Source organism: Dermochelys coriacea, chromosome 6, assembly GCF_009764565.3.
Source record: "Dermochelys coriacea isolate rDerCor1 chromosome 6, rDerCor1.pri.v4, whole genome shotgun sequence".
NCBI classification, from domain to species: Eukaryota; Metazoa; Chordata; order Testudines; family Dermochelyidae; genus Dermochelys; species Dermochelys coriacea.
The window spans coordinates 109,979,391-109,993,232 of record NC_050073.1 but is presented as its reverse complement, the minus strand read 5'-3'; the positions used below and the strand labels follow the sequence as shown (position 1 = coordinate 109,993,232).

General features: G+C 39.7%; 1 protein-coding gene across 1 annotated transcript in view; it reads right to left on the bottom strand.

Moving 5' to 3' along the window:
• ASPG (asparaginase) overlaps positions 1-13,842 on the bottom strand; it is a 75,431-nt gene that overhangs the window by 38,558 nt on the left and 23,031 nt on the right. Inside the window, exons 5-6 of the mRNA XM_038406175.2 lie at positions 7,435-7,518; positions 6,132-6,258 (exon numbers count right to left, since the gene is read on the bottom strand). Coding sequence (XP_038262103.1) covers positions 6,132-6,258; positions 7,435-7,518 — 211 coding nt within the window. The remainder of the gene's footprint in view (positions 1-6,131; positions 6,259-7,434; positions 7,519-13,842) is intronic.

Genomic DNA, 13,842 nt, shown 5'->3' with positions numbered 1-13,842 from the left:
GGAAGAATTTATTGGGGCAAAGTTATTGGTAGGTGTGGCTTGGAGTAGGGCCTTGATGGTTGAAGCAGTAGAAATCTCACTCACTCAGGCCAGTAGGCTGTCCAGGCAAGTGGGTGTTAAAGAAATTTTTTGAGCCCTGTTCATCATACTTATAGGTGGGAGGAGAAAGAGCAGCAGCGGTATTTATTAAGATGCCCAAGAATCCTCAGTTCTCTTTTTCCCCCTGCAGCAAGTGTTTTTTTAAAAAAAACAAACAGTCTCTCATCTACACTCAAAGCCAGTGTCACCTAAAGGACATGAAAGCTTTTTTTCTTCCATATCAGTCAAAGATTAGACTTTGCTGAGATATCCTTCAGAATGTATGTTACCTACTTTGGAAACTAACAGTGTACTTACGAGTGAATTAGACCTATCCTGGTTAACTTTGCCAAAATAAGATTAAACCATCTCTCATTAGAGATCCATGCCAAGATAAGAAGACTAAAGCTGAGATAACCAGGATAGGTCTAATGTTTACCTTATATTTTCTGAACCTATGTCTGAAAATGCGCTCTACTGAATAATGCTCTGTGTTCAAAATGTTACAGCATTAATGGAGGAAGGTAACTTAGCCCAGAAGAGATATCTATTTTAAATAAATTAATATAGCCAGAAAACTTTCCTCTAGTTAGCACCATTCCCCACCAAGAGTTTTGTCAATCTGCTTAATACAGATCATGACTTCAGGGATAAGAGTAGCAGTTGTCTTTACAAATGACATTTTTCCATCCTGCAATTACCACCATTCATACATTCTGTTCTGGCTTCCTAGCTAATCAGTCCAACTGAGCTGGATTAGTTCTCAAACAAACAAACAAAAGTGTAAATCCTTCCATGTCCAGCTAAGGCTTATTTTGAGCCATTTCAAATCAGGCAGAGAGCCGTACACAAACTCATTCAGTAATTCTTTTGCACTGTTTGTGTTACCATACACAACATCCAAGGAATGGAGAAATTTTCCATGTAATGGCTCAATTTATGCACAATTTATGTCATTCTGTTGGATGAACATGCTATCCCACAACTTCTGCAGCTACATCAGGTTGTATGGATTGTTTGATGAAAATAATCTTAAGAATGCCAATATGAAGTAAGGAAGCTTATGGATAGGCAGATGAAGTATGAGAAATTCTACCTTTCTGTGTTCAGAACAATACTTTATGGAATCCTATATGATGAACTGGATAACTAGTGAAGTTATTCATTGAGCTTTTGGCACATTGCAACAAATAAACAACCTGTTCTGACTTGGATGGGCTATGCTTGTAAAAAAAAAAGCTTTCAAACTGATGTAGAATACATACTCCTCTGCATTATGTAAATTTGAGTACAAAGCTGATTATTTTAGGAACAAAGATAAGCACATTACTCATCTTTCTCAGAAACAGGCAAGCCCCTAAAGAGGATGAACACTATTTTAAAAGTTAGGTAATTATATTTTAGTGTACTAAATGTCCAACATGGCCTGGGGCAGGAAGGCAAACAGGCCAAAGCATATGAGATATAAAAACAAAAATTGTAAATCTTAATGGTTTTCAAAATTGGGTGCCAAAAATTAGACACCTACAAATGTGGTCTGACTTTCAAATGTGCCAAGCATTCACAATTCCCTTTGACTTCAGACCTTTCTGAAATAATCAGGCCACTTTTTGAGGGGTCTAATTTTAAGCAGCCAAGTTTGAAAGTTTTGACCTTCATACATAAATGTATGCTAAACCGTTTTTGGAGGAGAGGTTGGGGGACAGAAGAGGGGTGGTGTCCAAAAGTCTGGCTAGCTTCTGTTCCACTGTTAAGCCTCAGCACAAACCAGACTATGACACCATCATTACCATACAATCCAGTAGAAATATGAAGAGGTTGGTTTAGTATATTGTGCAGACTTTAAATTTGTGTTTTATATCCCACAAGGTGTAATATCTGAGATATCCGAGATAGGATGTCACAATGTCTGTACTGAGGATGTTGTTCACTTGAAAGGTTTAGAATTACTGAATAGAAAGGAGTAAGAATGTGGAAGGTTCCAGGGTCATAGGTCCTGGAAGGTAAGTGAAAACCTCTTTTCCCTTTACAGAAGTATCAGATGGTGAAAGTCTTGTCTCTTTCGGTCTAATCTAATAAAGACAAGACCATACATCAGGACAGAGGGAAAGAAATCAAACTAATACAACACATTCTATAAAGCAGCAAACTTTTGTTAGGCAACACATACACATAAGCCACAATACAGGTTTAAACTCATTTATTATAGAAGTACAGTAGCTTTAAAAGTGACACCTCCCTAAGGTGTGGTGACTGAACTCAGTTATGAAATCAAACAAGAAATACAGCTTTTAATGATTGAAAGCTCCAGTCAAACAGCAGCACTTTCTTCTCACCCTTCTCTGCAAAGTGACAGGCAAGTCATACCATTATATAAGCTACACCAGTGTTCATTAGAAATGAGAGTGACAGCCAATGGATGGAGAGCACAAACCAACTTATGGATGGTTCTTAAAGGTGGAAAGCAAGACTAAAAATACAGCCGCCTTTTTCTGATAATTGATACACACCTTTTGAAATGAGTCTATCCCAACTAAATATTCATTACAACAATAAACATGTCTGTATTTGTAAGAAAAAAAAATATCAGTGTATAGAGCTGGCATTTACCTTGATAATATGAATAAATAAATGACTTGGGCTTTTTACTATATACAACCGGAATTGCCTAATACCGCAGTAACCTGGCCAATGATAACTAATCATCCTCTCTCTTTTACATTAGTGATGCTATTAAGGTTGATAGTGTGTATCCTCTCAACTTTCCCTATTGTATTTATCTATTGTATCTATCTACAAAATCCAAGCAATTTTTTTATGTACTTGATTTTTCCTGAATAAATCTTTCAATGTTTCTTTAACAAACAAAACCAAACCACAATGATGACAACCTCAGCACTCAAAATCCCTATGCTAATAAACCACATGCATGTGTGATTGAGAAAAACTAGGTAAAATAAAGCAGCATAATTTAGTTTGATACTTTCAGGCAATATAGAGTAGCTGAAGTGAGAAATAAGTTATGAAATGCACAGAGACTGTGTCCTTATACACTGTACTTAGTAACTAGCCTGGGCTTCTTTTTTGACTGTCCCGTTCAAATCTGTAAGGCACCACTGGAGTCAAGGTCTATTCTTGATCACTGAAAATATTACAAATATATTTTTAATGTATTCCAATGCTTTTTGTTCTATGCTGCATGAGGAGCTTAAAGTAAGTATTTCATGGGAGCTTCCTGAGGCTTGTTCACATGAACAGCACTCTGGAATCTTTTTACTGCTGCCTATAAGTATCAAGCTCACCAGAGCCAAAACTTTGGGGAAGTTGATATAGCCAGTGGGTCCAGAGATGGACAATGGGAGCGACTGAAAGAAGGTGCTGACAAAGCCACAGGAAACTTCTAAATATTGACCAAAAAGAGGAAGAGAGGACTGATGAAGTCAGAAACCAACCACAAGGACTGATCAGTGGGAGCATGGACCAATGGGGGGAAAAACAAGAGGAGCAACTGGAGGCGAAGAGGCTGCTGCAGATGCAGAGTGCAGACTAACCTTCTCTATTCTGCCTCACTCTTTGGTGCCGAGACAGATATAGCATACCATAGCTCTCTAACCGCCAGCAGTATCTCTCCACCTCGTCCTTCTGCACTAATTAATCAGTCATAATTGGCTCTGGTCTCATTATACTCCCACCTTCCTTCTCTTGCTGGAAACAGATAATCAGCTCCTCCTAATCTCTCTCTCACACCTTCCAAGCCCAGCCTGTCTCCCAGTTTGTAGACCTGTGGAGCTGCATTCTCAGAGGAAAGTCTCTGTAGACTGCCTATATCTTCTTCTGGAACTGAGAGCAGATTGGCAGCAGACTGAAGCAGCAAAAGAAATGGATTTGTCTGAAAAAAGTGAAGGAAGACAACGTACAAAAGCAATTTAAAAGGTTAAAAATAGCTGGGTTGGTTTGTTTTGTTTTTAAAAGCCCCAAATGGTTCCTTTTCTCCACAAGAGCTTCTCATGAGGATTCTAAGAGTGCACTCAGGGAAAATAACCATGTTTCAAACAATTTATTTTAGACAGAGTAAAGCTGCACTAGTTATAGTTACTGTCTGTATTCTGTGAACTATGTTTTTCCAAAATGAAACAATCATTCAGTACTGACACTTCCACTTTGGACAAGTGACACTACACTAACAGTGCAATAAATTGAAACAAATAGTAAAAATGGGGCAATTCATGCCATCAATTTTTAAGAAAAACTCCCGATTGATTTCAATGGGGGAGTTCTGCTTAAAATGTAATGGGACATTATGGCCAGGAAAAGTAACTGATAGCTTTATCGTTTTTTTACTACAAAAATGGGTACTTATAAAGCAGATCATTTGAACCCAAGAAAGAATTTCCATAAAGTTTGATTCCATTATTGATAATTCAGAAACCTGAATATTTATAATGTCATTTGTCCCAGTTTATAAAAATTCAGAGAAAAATTCAAGACAACTCATCCTAGTATGCAGAAATAGTACGAAGGAAAGTGTTCTAGTTAACCTAATACATTAAATAGCAGTATTTTTTCCTTAACTGCACAAGTCATTTATTTGCCTGAGTTAATTTTAACTAAATAGCAATAGTAAGAAAGAGATTCCCTTTACCTCCCAGATGTTCTGAAGGCAGTTAGTTGTGGGGAATCTCACAAGATGCACCTCAGTTCTGAGAGGTACAAACCTACTATTCCAATCTTGGAATGTGGCTGAATGGACTGTCAATTATTTGAAAAAATTAAAATACATTATAGTTAGGATTTTTTTTAACAGTGCTCATCATCATAGTATCTGTACAAACATTAATGGAATTATCCTTACAAGAGCATTCTGAGGTAGAGAAGTATTATTAGCTTAAATTTTCAACTGGGGAAAACTGAGGACAGAGAAGTTAAGTGACCTGTTAAGGTTACTCAGGAAGCCTGTGGCACAGCCAGGAATAGAACTCAGATCTTCCAAATTCTAATCTAATGTTTTGGTCACAGTACCAGTCTTTTCAACAACACTAACAGGAGAGGGTTTTTCAAGTTAGGTAGACATCCACTAGGGACTAGCCTGAAACTTAACTCAGAAATGAGGGAAGGAAGTGAAAGGTTAGTGCATCCATCCCCTGCACCACTTCTACCCCCCAGATATATTTTTTTAAATAACTAGACACCGGCACTAACAAATAATTTTCAGAGTATGACATATTTTAGTCAAGGTTTTTAGCAACCCCTTGACACCTTGACGTTTTAAATAAGTTTCTTCACCACAAAGGAACTTCATCCCTCACATATACACAATCATTTATGACAGTAACTTTGCATACTGATACTGAAATCCTTGTGTATTTTTTTAATAATTAAAAAACAAAAACAAACAAAAAAAACCAGGAACACACATCCAGATTGCCTAACATCTAAATAAATTAGGAAGAAAGATCAAATTTTAGACCTAACAACATTAACAGCGTCCTTCTGATTTAAAAGGATCTTAGTTTCTGAAGCACCTAATAAAGCGCCTTACCAAATGACTATGAACCAAAGTGTATGAATGATCCGTCAGAAACTGTACAGATGCTGCCCCACCTGCTGTGCCTTATTTCAGGATCCAGTGTAATCATTAAAGTGATTAAACCACTTTGTTTTTTCATTTTTCCCTACCTTATTTTATCCCCAGACCAAGCATTTTCGTGGCAGAAGGGCATATTCCCAAAATGCTTCCTTCCCAAGAATCTGGATATTTGGTAAGAATCAATCCAGCCATGTCTATGTATAATAGAGTACTGTACAAAATCTACCTGCTGTTTAATCGCGGATTCTTATATCTTATACAACTATCATTTTAACGGCTTCTAGGGCACATGGAGCAGTGTCAAGACACAGAAAGCATAACACAACACTTTTAAATCACATCCATACTTAAGAAAATGTGTCTCAATTGTGTAAGTACTGATCAAATCCTGAAACAGCTCTTGAGGAAGGTAGTGCGCTTTTGCATGCGTCATAAATTACAGGGCTTAAACGATGAAATTGCTTACTTGTAATATCAACCTCTGCATTTGCAAGTGGAGGCAGGTTAGGTGAGGAAAAGGCATTGAAACTCCCAGCATCCACCTTAGTCACCCTATTTCCCCTGTACAGTTTATGATAAAAATACAGGCACACCTACAAGAAAAATAAAGAAACATGTCTGTGTAGAAGCCAGGAATTAAAAATATAAGCAGGTACTGTTGTCTGCCCCTTTTAAAATGTTTTCTAAATCTTTAAAGTAATGAGAATTACTTAAAAATTTGCAGATTTACAATTCTGACACAATTTTTTTTTAAAAACTGGCATGTCTGTCACTTTATGGATTGTTCTTTAACTCATAAAAAGTTAAAAGTTAACTAGTTACATAATTCCCTCATAAGAGCAGGCAAAATCTAGGAAAGACAGTGAAGATTGTTTCTTTGGGATTTTTTGCTCAACTTTAAGTGGAGGTAGGTGAAAAGAAAAGAGAGGACTTTTAAAGAGCTGTCATAAGCATTTGAAAATCAGAGTCCAATGGCTTTTTGGTGGCCTACAGAAAATGGTCAAGATTTTCCAAAGGGACTAGTGGTTTTGGATGCATTCATTTTTGGTTGCCCAACTTAAAGATGCCTATAAGGCATCAGGCAACTCCATGCTTAGTGAAAAGTCAGTCCCTTTCAAAACTGTCTCAAGCTGAACTCAATAAAAATTATGGCACTGAAAATTACTAGTCACTTTGGAAAATCTTGGTCAGTAAGCTGCTGGTCTTAACCCACATGAAACTGGCAGTGTCAGAACAGAGACAGACTGAATGAGGGTGAAAATGGTACTACTCTCTTTCTCAGCTTTATGGGTGGGTTCTGCTGGTCAGATTTCAGGCATATTAGTGAGGCAGTGTGGGGAAGCTTCCACAGCTGCCGAGTGTGATGTCCTTTATTAATATAACTGGCACTACAGTCTCCACAGAGACAGAAATTCTCTACATTTCACCAGTACTAAACTTCTCTTCAATTTTAACTATTCCCACCTCCACCACTCTACTACTTGTTGCCATTACCAAGCACAATGTGCAAATGAAAATCTTTGATTTCAAGTCTACCGCAGCCAGTATGTCAGAGACACGACAAGTCCATACAATATATTAGGAACATACTGGTAAGTTAAGCCTGACAACAGTGGGTGCACTGTGTCAGATAGGGGCCTGTTAACCTTGACAGGGTTCCTTTAATTATCAATGCACATTCCTTGTTGGTTAACAGATATATTTTAAAAGTATAAACATTTGGTTTCACTAGGTTCAGGAAAGCAAATTCTGATGTTAGGGAAACAGACCTCAGGAATTACAAACTGTCCAGCGATCAGCAGCGCCCCTAGTAGGTTGGCTCGACCATCATTCCGCAATTCATATATGGGGACCTAAAAAGAAGAGAGTGAAATTACACCCCGTTTCTTATACATAAACGGCATAAGAGATTCCAGTTCATGCAATACAACCAGTATAAATACAAGAATAATTTATGTAACATAAGAAAGGCCATACTGGATCAGACCAAAGTCCAGCCCAGTGTCCTGTCTACCAACAGTGGCCAATGCCAGGTGCCCCAAAGGGAGTGAACCTAACAGATAATGATCTAGTGATCTCTCTCCTGAAATCCATCTCCACCCTCTGACAAACAGAGGCTAGGGACACCATTCCTTATCCATCCTGGCTAATAGCCATTAGTGGACTTAACCTCCATGAATATATCCAGTTCGCTTTTAAACCCTGTTATAGTCTTAGCCTTCACAAACTCCTCAGGCAAGGAGTTCCATAGGTTGACTGTGCGCTAATTGAAGAAGAACTTCCTTTCATTTGTTTTAAACCTCCTACCCATTAATTTCATTTGGTGGCCCCTAGTTCTTATATTATGAGAACAAGTAAATAACTTTTTCTTATTCACTTTCTCCACACCACTTATGATTTTATATACCTCTATCATATCCCCCCTTAGTCTCCTCTTTTCCAAGCTGAAAAGTCCTAGCCTCTTTAATCTCTCCTCATATGGGACCCATTCCAAACCTCTAATCATTTTAGTTGCTCTTTTCTGAACCTTTTCTAATGCCAGTATATCTTTTTTGAGATGAGGGGACCATATCTGTACGCAGTATTCAAGATGTGGGCGTACCATGGATTTATATAAGGGCAATAAGATATTCTCAGTCTTATTCACTATCCCTTTTTTTAATGATTCCCAATATCCCATTTGCTTTTTTGACTGCCACTGAACACTGTGTGGACATCTTCAGTGAACTATCCACGATGACTCCAAGATCTTTCTCCTGATTAGTTGTAGCTAAATTAGCCCCCATCATATTATATGTATAGTTGGGGTTATTTTTTCCAATGTGCATTACTTTACATTTATCCTCATTCAATTTCTTTTGCCATTTTGTTGCCCAATCACTTAGTTTTGTGAGATCTTTTTGAAGTTCTTCATAGTCTGCTTTGGTCTTAACTATCTTGAGCAGTTTAGTATCATCTGCAAACTTTGCCACATCACTGTTTACCCCTTCCTCCAGATCATTTGTGAATACGTTGAATAGGATTGGTCCTAGGACTGACCCTTGGGGAACACCACTAATTATCCCTCTCCATTCTGAAAATTTATCATTTATTCCTACCCTTTGTTCCCTGTCTTTTAACCAGTTCTCAACCATGAAAGGATCTTCCCTCTTATTCCATGACAACTTAATTTACATAAGAGCCTTTAGTGAGGGACCTTGTCAAAGGCTTTCTGGAAATCTAAGTACACTATGTTCACTGGATCCCCCTTGTCCACATGTTTGTTGACCCCCCCCAAAGAACTCTAATAGATTAGTAAGACATGATCTCCCCTTACAGAAGCCATGTTGACTTTTGCACAACAATTTATGTTTTTCTATGTGTCTGACAATTTTATTCTTTACTATTGTCTCACCTAATTTGCCCAGTACTGACATTAGTCTTACTAGTCTGTAATTGCCAGGATCACCTCTAGAGCCCTTCTTAAATATTGGCATTACATTAGCTATCTTCCAGTCATTTGGTACAGTAGCTGATTTAAAGGACAGGTTACAAACCATAGTTAACAGTTCCACAATTTCATATTTGAGTTCTTTCAGAACTCTTGGGTGAATGCCATCTAGTTCCGGTGACTTGTTACTATTAAGTTTCTCAATTAATCCAAAACCTCCTCTTGTGACACTTCAATCTGTGACAATTCCTCAGATTTGTCACCTACAAAAGACGGTTTAGGTTTGGGAATCTCTCTAACATCCTCAGCTGTGAAGACTGAAGCAAAGAATTCATTTAGTTTCTCCACGATGACTTTATTATCTTTAAGTGCTCCTTTTGTATCTTAATCGTTCAGGGGCCGCACTGGTTGTTTAGCAGGCTTCCTGCTTCTGATGTACTTAAACATTTTGTTATTACCTTTTGAGTTTTTGGCTAGCTGTTCTTCAAACTCCTTTTTGGCTTTTCTTATTACATTTTTACATTTAATTTGGCAGTATTTATGCTCCTTTCTATTTAGCTCACTAGGATTTGACTTCCCACTTTTTAAAAGATGCCTTTTTATCTCTCACTGCTTCTTTTACATGGTTGTTAAGCCATGGTGGCTTTTTCTTAGTTCTTTTACTGTGTTTTTTAATTTGGGGTATACATTTAAGTTGAGCCTCTATTATGGTGTCTTTGAAAAGTGTCCATGCAGCTTGCAAGGATTTCACTCTAGTTACTAGAAAAGGAGTACTTGTGGCACCTTAGAGACTAACAAATTTATTAGAGCATAAGCTTTCGTGAGCTACAGCTCACTTCATCGGATGCATTTGGTGGAAAAAACAGAGGAGAGATTTATATACACACAAACAGAGAACATGAAACAATGGGTTTATCATAAAAAGAAAAGGAGTACTTGTGGCACCTTAGAGACTAACAAATTTATTAGAGCATAAGCTTTCGTGAGCTACAGCTCACTTCATCGGATGCATTTGGTGGAAAAAACAGAGGAGAGATTTATATACACACACACAGAGAACATGAAACAATGGGTTTATCATACACACTGTAAGGAGAGTGATCACTTAAGATAAGCCATCACCAACAGCAGGGGGGGGAAGGAGGAAAACCTTTCATGGTGACAAGCAGGTAGGCTAATTCCAGCAGTTAACAAGAATATCAGAGGAACAGTGGGGGGTGGGGTGGGAGGGAGAAATACCATGGGGAAAGAGTTTTACTTTGTGTAATGACTCATCCATTCCCAGTCTCTATTCAAGCCTAAGTTAATTGTATCCAGTTTGCAAATTAATTCCAATTCAGCAGTCTCTCCTTGGAGTCTGTTTTTGAAGCTTTTTTGTTGAAGTATAGCCACTCTTAGGTCTGTGATCGAGTGACCAGAGAGATTGAAGTGTTCTCCAACTGGTTTTTGAATGTTATAATTCTTGACGTCTGATTTGTGTCCATTCATTCTTTTACGTAGAGACTGTCCAGTTTGGCCAATGTACATGGCAGAGGGGCATTGCTGGCACATGATGGCATATATCACATTGGTAGATGCGCAGGTGAACGAGCCTCTGATAGTGTGGCTGATGTGATTAGGCCCTATGATGGTATCCCCTGAATAGATATGTGGACAGAGTTGGCAACGGGCTTTGTTGCAAGGATAGGTTCCTGGGTTAGTGGTTCTGTTGTGTGGTGTGTGGTTGCTGGTGAGTATTTGCTTCAGATTGGGGGGCTGTCTGTAAGCAAGGACTGGTCTGTCTCCCAAGATCTGTGAGAGCGATGGCTCGTCCTTCAGGATAGGTTGTAGATCCTTGATGATGCGTTGGAGAGGTTTTAGTTGGGGGCTGAAGGTGATGGCTAGTGGCGTTGTGTTATTTTCTTTGTTGTGCCTGTCCTGTAGTAGGTGACTTCTGGGTACTCTTCTGGCTCTGTCAATCTGTTTCTTCACTTCAGCAGGTGGGTATTGTAGTTGTAGGTGTTTGTCTCTGTCTGAGGGGTTGGAGCAAATGCGGTTATATCGTAGCGCTTGGCTGTAGACAATGGATCGTATGGTGTGATCTGGATGAAAGCTAGAGGCATGTAGGTAGGAATAGCGGTCAGTAGGTTTCTGGTATAGGGTGGTGTTTATGTGACCATCGCTCATTAGCACCGTAGTGTCCAGGAAGTGGATCTCTTGTGTGGACTGGTCCAGGCTGAGGTTGATGGTGGGATGGAAATTGTTGAAATCATGGTGGAATTCCTCAAGAGCTTCTTTTCCATGGGTCCAGATGATGAAGATGTCATCAATGTAGCGCAAGTAGAGTAGGGGCATTAGGGGACGAGAGCTGAGGAAGCGTTGTTCTAAGTCAGCCATAAAAATGTTGGCATACTGTGGGGCCATGCGGGTACCCATCGCAGTGCCGCTGATTTGAAGGTATACATTGTCACTAAATGTGAAATAGTTATGGGTGAGGACAAAGTCACAAAGTTCAGCCACCAGGTTAGCCGTGACAGTATCGGGGATACTGTTCCTGACGGCTTGTAGTCCATCATTGTGTGGAATGATGGGTCGTCCTTCAGGATAGGTTGTAGATCCTTGATGATGCGTTGGAGAGGTTTTAGTTGGGGGCTGAAGGTGATGGCTAGTGGCGTTCTGTTGTTTTCTTTGTTGGGCCTGTCCTGTAGTAGGTGACTTCTGGGTACTCTTCTGGCTCTGACAATCTGTTACCTTTTAATTTCTGTTTAACTAACCTCCTCATTTTTGCATAGTTCCCCTTTCTGAAATTAAATGCCACATGCAACAGTTGGGCTGTTGAGGTGTTCTGCCCACCACAGGAATGTTAAATGTTATTATATTATGGTCACTATTTCCAAGCGGTCCTGTTATAGTTACCTCTTGGACCAGATCCTGCACTCCACTCAGGACTAGATCGAGAGTTGCCTCTCTCCTTGTGGGTTCCTGTACCAACTGCTCCAAGAAGCAGTCATTTAAAGTATCAAGAAATTTTGTCTCTGCATTTTGTCCTGAGGTGACATGTACCCAGTCACTATGGGGATAATTGAAATCCCCCACTATTATTTAGTTTTTTATTTTGATAGCCTCTCTAATCTCCCTTAGCATTTCATCGTCACTATCACTGTCCTGGTCAGTTGGTCGATAATAGATCCCTACTGTTATATTCTATTCATAGAGATTCTATAGAACATGTGGATTCATTTAAGATTTTTATTTCATTTGATTCTACATTTTCTTTCACATATAGTGCCACTGCCCCCCCCCCGGGCATGACCTGTTCTGTCCTTCCGATATATTTTGTACCCCAGAATGATTGTGTCCCACTGATTGTCCTCACTCCACCAGGTTTCTGTGATGCCTATTATATCAATAGCCTCCTTTAACAGGAGGAACTCTAGTTCACCCATCTTATTATTTAGACTTCTAGCATTTGTGTACAAGCACTTTAAAAACATGTCACTGTTTATTTGTCTGCCCTTTTCTGATGTGTCAGATTCCTTATGAGAATGTTTCTCATCTGATCTGGCCCATACTTTATCCTCTTTCATCCCCTTCTCCTGACTAAAACCTAGAGAATCTCTATCAATAGATTCTCCTCTAAGAGAAGTTTCTGTCTGATCCATGTGCGCCTCTGCAGCAATCAGCTTCCCCCATCTCTTAATTTAAATCTGCCTTTTTAATGTTAAGTGCCAGCAGTCTGGATCCACTTTCATTTAGGTGGAGCCCATCCTTCCTGTATAGGCTCCCCCATCCTAAAAGTTTCCCCAGTTCCTAATAAATCCCCCTCCTGTCTACACCATTGTCTCATCCACGCATTGAGACTCTGAAGTTCTGCCTGCCTATCTGGCCCTGCGCGTGGAACTGGTAGCATTTCTGAGAATGCCACCATAGAGGTCCTGGATTTCAGTCTCTTTCCTAGCAGCCTAAATTTGGCCTCCAGGATGTCTCTCCTACTCTTCCCTACATCATTGGTACCTGTATGTACCACAACCACCGGCTCCTCCCCAGCACTTCACATAAGTCTATCTAGATGCCTCTAGAGATCCGCAACCTTCGCATCAGGCAGGCAAGTCACCATATGGTTCTACCAGTCATCACAAACCCAGCTATCTATGTTTCTAATGATCAAATCTCCCATTACTAACACCTGCCTTTTCCTAATAACTGGAGTTCCCTTCCCCAGAGAGGTAACTTCAGTGAGAGAGGATGTCCCAACTATGAGAAGGTTTCCCTCTGTTCCCGTTGACTGCTCTCCTTCTCTGGGCCTTTCATCCTCCTTAACAGCGCAGGGGCTGTCTGACTGCAGGTGGGACAAATCTACACTGTCCTAGAAAGCCTCATCAACATACCTCTCTGCCTCCCTTAGCTCCTCCAGTTCCGCCACTCTGGCCTCCAAAGCCCATACATGGTCTCTGAAGGCCAGGAGCTCCTTGCACCGAATGCACACATACCACCTGCCCACAGGGCAGGTAATCATACATGGTCCACTGAACGCAATAAACAGGATAGCCCCCACTCTGCTGCTGGGCTTCTGCCTGCATTTTCTCCTACAGTTACCTAGGTTAATGATAGGGTTTTTGTTTAAATCAAGAAGTTTTGATTATAGTTTAGTTTAAAAGTTTTAAAGAGGGTACGTGTACCTTGCCCCCTTCTCATTCCCCTTCCCAACTCCCTCTCAAAACTCCCTGTTAGCAGTCCCTGTTCACAAAGCTCCTTGGTTGCTTGCTCA